The sequence below is a fragment of the Pristiophorus japonicus genome, chromosome 32 (genome assembly GCF_044704955.1).
Source record: "Pristiophorus japonicus isolate sPriJap1 chromosome 32, sPriJap1.hap1, whole genome shotgun sequence".
In the NCBI taxonomy this organism is placed as follows: Eukaryota; Metazoa; Chordata; class Chondrichthyes; family Pristiophoridae; genus Pristiophorus; species Pristiophorus japonicus.
Window position 1 is genome coordinate 9,367,807 of NC_092008.1, and position 4,673 is coordinate 9,372,479.

The 4,673-nt window shown below is 57.7% G+C and overlaps 1 protein-coding gene across 1 annotated transcript in view; it reads left to right on the forward strand.

Annotated features, from left to right (window-relative positions):
• LOC139240566 (non-structural maintenance of chromosomes element 3 homolog) overlaps nt 1-1,378 on the forward strand; it is a 16,310-nt gene extending 14,932 nt beyond the window's left edge. The window contains exon 6 of the mRNA XM_070869111.1: nt 505-1,378. Within this exon, the coding sequence (XP_070725212.1) occupies nt 505-588 (84 nt within the window). The 3' untranslated portion in view covers nt 589-1,378. The remainder of the gene's footprint in view (nt 1-504) is intronic.
• Nucleotides 1,379-4,673: the final 3,295 nt, after the last annotated feature.

The following is a 4,673-nucleotide window of genomic DNA, read 5'->3' on the forward strand; positions in this document are numbered from 1 at the left end:
TAATATCCACAAACCAGTGGCTGAAGTCTATCCCGCTGTGACCAGGCTGTGATGGTTGCAGCTAATACCGTCAGATTCCGTGTACGGTAAGTTCGGGAACACCGAGAGTCCACCTGATGTAAAGTGTGAGCCCCTCGGCTGCCCCACTGCAGCTTGGCCACCATCTGTCACCGGGCCGAGGCCTTGGACAGGGTGCAGGGGGAGATTGACCAGAATGGTCCCGGGGGATGAGGGCCCTCAGTGACGGGGAGAGACTGGAGAAGCCGGGGTTGTTCTCCTCGGAGCAGAGAAGGTTGAGGGGAGATTTAATCGAGGTGTTCACAATAACGAGGGGTTTTTGATCGAGTGGATCGGGAGAAGCTGTTCCCCGGGGGCAGGAGGGCGGGTAACCAGAGGGACACAGATTGACGATAATCGGCGATGGAACCAGAGGGGGAGATGGGGGGAATGTGTTTACGCAGCGAGTGGTTGTGATCGGGAACGCTCATTCTCCTTTGTCACCAGATGCACAATAACCAGGACCCGAAGACGTGGGCGACGCAGTACAAGGAGGCCCAGCTGGAGGCTGCAGCATCCTCCCAACATTAAAGGGACGCGGGGCTGCACCTTTCCCCGCCCGGGGGGAGGGGGGCGAGGGTCCGACTCGAGGGCTGCTCCAAGTGTCCCATCGCGGGGGCCACAGTCCCAGTCAGCCAGCGTCCAAACACGCCCCCCCCCCCCCTCGAAGGCCCACCGCGCCCCCTCGCCAATACCTCGCCCTGCGTGCCGGGACCTGTGACCTGACCGTCGCCATCGGGAAAACCATGGCCAGTCAGCAACCAGCGCCTCCCGCTGGCCACCGTGTGATGGCTGGGCCGCTGCTGTTCCCCCGTAATCTATCTCCACTCTGCCCAGCTTACAGGCGGGCGCGGAATCCGGGGCGTGTTATTTTAAACCCCGCCGCACCAGCCCTCCGTAACTCTCGCCTTTTTAAACCCGACCCCCCCCCTCGGCAAAACCGGGCCTTCCGGCTTGGGGGTTGCCAGTTTAAGTTGCTGCGTTTGAACTTGAGTGGTGCAGAACCGGATGTCAGAAAAGACGCGACGGAGTGACCTTTCAGCTCCCGCAGCCCTCCCTCTCCCACCAAGTGTCCCCCCCCCCCCTCCCCTCAAACCTCAACTCCTGCCGCCTCTCTGCGTGCATGCTGACCGGCCCGCTCCGTGTTCCCTGCCGTTGTGCGGTGTCGGCGGGCGGAGCGAGGGCCCCTTGCCCTAGCTTTTAACCTTTCCGCGGACGGAGCGAGTCGCCCCGCTGTTTTGGATTTCGGGCGACGGCCGTTTGTGCTTTCTTCGCTGTACCGGGTTTGTTTGTCTGCGATTAAATTGATGCTTTTTGTTGATGACTTTCGCCCGACGTGACTTGTCTTGTGGGATCACCCGGGTTGCAGTCTGCCCCCAGCTGCTGAACCTTATTCACCCCCCCCCCCCCCCGTCACCCAGTGTTCCTCGCGCTAGGCGTGCAGAATCAGCCCACCTGTGTCTCGCCCGTATCCACCGCGCTTGGGTGAGACATACCCCGTCACCAGGCTAAGGGGATGCTGGTCCTTATCAACAGGAGTGGACATAATGTTCCAGCTGTCATCATCGGCAGTCCCTCGGAATCGAGGAAGACTTGCTTCCACTCTTAACACGAGTCCTTAGGTGGCTGAACAGTCCAATACGGGAACCACAGTCCCTGTCACAGGTGGGACAGACAGTGGTTGAGGGAAGGGGAGGTTAGGACTGGTTTGCCGCACGCTCCTTCCGCTGCCTGCGCTTGGTTTCTGCACGCTCTCGGCGACGAGACTCGAGGTGCTCAGCGCCCTCCCGGATGCACTCCCTCCACTTGGGGCGGGACTGGTCTTTGGCCGGGGACTCCCAGGTGTCGGTGGGGATGTTGCACTTTATCAGGGAGGCTTTGAGGGTGGTCCCTTGTAACGTTTCCTCTGCCCACCTTTGGCTCGTTTTCCGTGAAGGAGTTCCGAGTAGAGCGCTCGCTTTGGGAGTCTCGTGTCGGGGGGACATGTGGACAATGTGGCCCTGCCCAGCGGAGCTGGTCGAGTGTGGTCAGTGCTTCGATGCTGGGGATGTTGGGCCTGGTCGAGGACGCTAACGTTGGTGCGTCTGTCCTCCCAGGGGATTTGCGGGATCTTGCGGAGACAGCGTTGGTGGCATTTCTCCAGCGACTTGAGGTGTCTACTGTACATGGTCCATGTCTCTGAGCCATACAGGAGGGCGGGTATCACTACAGCCCTGTAGACCATGAGCTTGGTGGTGGATTTGAGGGCCTGGTCTTCAAACACTCTTTTCCTCAGGCGGCCGAAGGCTGCACTGGCGCACTGGAGGCGGTGTTGGATCTCGTCGTCGATGCCTGCCCTTGTTGATGAGAGGCTCCCGAGGTATGGGAAATGGTCCACGTTGTCCAGGGCCGCGCCGTGGATCGTGATGACTGGGGCGAGGACAGGCTGGTGGAGGACCTTTGTCTTACGGATGTTTAGCACAAGGCCCGTGCTTTCGTACGCTGCAGTAAATACGTCGACTTGGGGAATGTTGGTCGTTATCGAAAGGGGTGGACATTATGTTCCAGCTGTACAGAGCTTTGCTGAGACCCCATTCCATTCTGGCCCCCCGCCCCTCAGGGAGAATATATCGGCCTCGGAGGGGGGGGGGCAGGGCAGATTCACCAGAATGATACCTGGGACTGACGGGGTTAAATCCCGAGGACAGGTGACACAGACCGGGCCTGTGTTCCCTCGAGTGTAGAAGATTAAGCGATGATCTGATCGAGGGGTTTGAGAGGATTAAAGGATTCGATCAGGTGGGTTGAGAGAAACTGTTCCCTCTGGTGGGGGGCAGTCCAGAACAAGGGGACGTCACCTTCACATTGGAGCCCGGCTGTTCAGGGGTGATGTCGGGAAACACTTCTTCACACACAGGGCAGTGGGAATCTGGGACTCTCTTCCCCCAAAACACTGTGGATCCTGGGGGGCAATTGAAAATCTCAAAATTGAGATCGATAGATTTTCATTGGGTAAAGGTATTCAGGTTTACAGAACCAAGCCAGGTCAATGGAATTCTGATCAGATCAGCTGCAATCTAATTGAATGGTGGAACAGGCTCAAGGGGCTGAATGGGCCTCCTCCTGTTCCTAATGTAACAGGCTCGAGGAGCTGAATGGCCCCCTCCTGTTCCTAATGTAACAGGCTCGAGGGGCTGAATGGCCTCCTCCTGTTCCTAATGTAACAGACTCGAGGGGCTGAATGGCCTCCTCCTGTTCCTAATGTAACAGGCTCGAGGGGCTGAATGGCCTCCTCCTGTTCCTAATGTAACAGACTCGAGGAGCTGAATGGCCCCCTCCTGTTCCTAATGTAACAGGCTCGAGGGGCTGAATGGCCTCCTCCTGTTCCTAATGTAACAGGCTCGAGGGGCTGAATGGCCTCCTCCTGTTCCTAATGTAACAGGCTCGAGGGGCTGAATGGCCTCCTCCTGTTCCTAATGTAACAGACTCGAGGGGCTGAATGGCCTCCTCCTGTTCCTAATGTAACAGGCTCGAGGGGCTGAATGGCCTCCTCCTGTTCCTAATGTAACAGACTCGAGGAGCTGAATGGCCCCCTCCTGTTCCTAATGTAACAGGCTCGAGGGGCTGAATGGCCTCCTCCTGGTCCTAATGTAACAGGCTCGAGGAGCTGAATGGCCCCCTCCTGTTCCTAATGTAACAGCCTCGAGGAGCTGAATGGCCCCCTCCTGTTCCTAATGTAACAGGCTCGAGGGGCTGAATGGCCTCCTCCTGTTCCTAATGTAACAGACTCGAGGGGCTGAATGGCCTCCTCCTGTTCCTAATGTAACAGGCTCGAGGGGCTGAATGGCCTCCTCCTGTTCCTAATGTAACAAACTCGAGGGGCTGAATGGCCTCCTCCTGTTTCTAATGTAACAGGCTCGAGGAGCTGAATGGCCTCCTCCTGATCTCTCACCTTCCCCCCCCCCCCCCCCCCCCACCCCCAGTCTCTCCCTGAGACCCCTCCTCCCAGTCTCTCCAGGTCTGTAAGGAAGAACTCTGGAGAACGTGGGTGATTTTCCAACGTTCACTGAAGTCCCTCATCCCCCGGGACTTTTGTGGTCAATCTCCCTCTGCCCCCTCTACAAGGCCTTCACATCCTCCCCACAGTGTGGTGCCCAGAATTGGACACAATACTCCAGTTGAGGCCGAACCAGTGTTTTATACAGGTTCATCATAACTCCCTTGCTTTTGTACTCTATGTCTCTATTTATGAAGCCCAGGATCCCGTCACCTTTTTTAAACACTTTCCCAACCCGCCCTGCCCCCTTCACCGATTTGTGACAGTGATGGCTCAATGTTCCTCGCTCGACTGTCCATCCGCCGTGTCTCACTCCTCATCATCAGAGACAGTCCCTCGGAATCGAGGAAGACTTGCTTCCACTCTTAACACGAGTCCTTTGGTGGCTGAACAGTCCAATACGGGAACCACCGTCCCTGTCACAGGTGGGACAGACAGTGGTTGAGGGAAGGGGAGGGTGGGACTGGTTTGCCGCACGCTCCTTCCGCTGCCTGCGCTTGGTTTCTGCACGCTCTCGGCGACGAGACTCGAGGTGCTCAGCACCCTTCCTGATACACTCCCTCCACTTAGGGCGGACTGG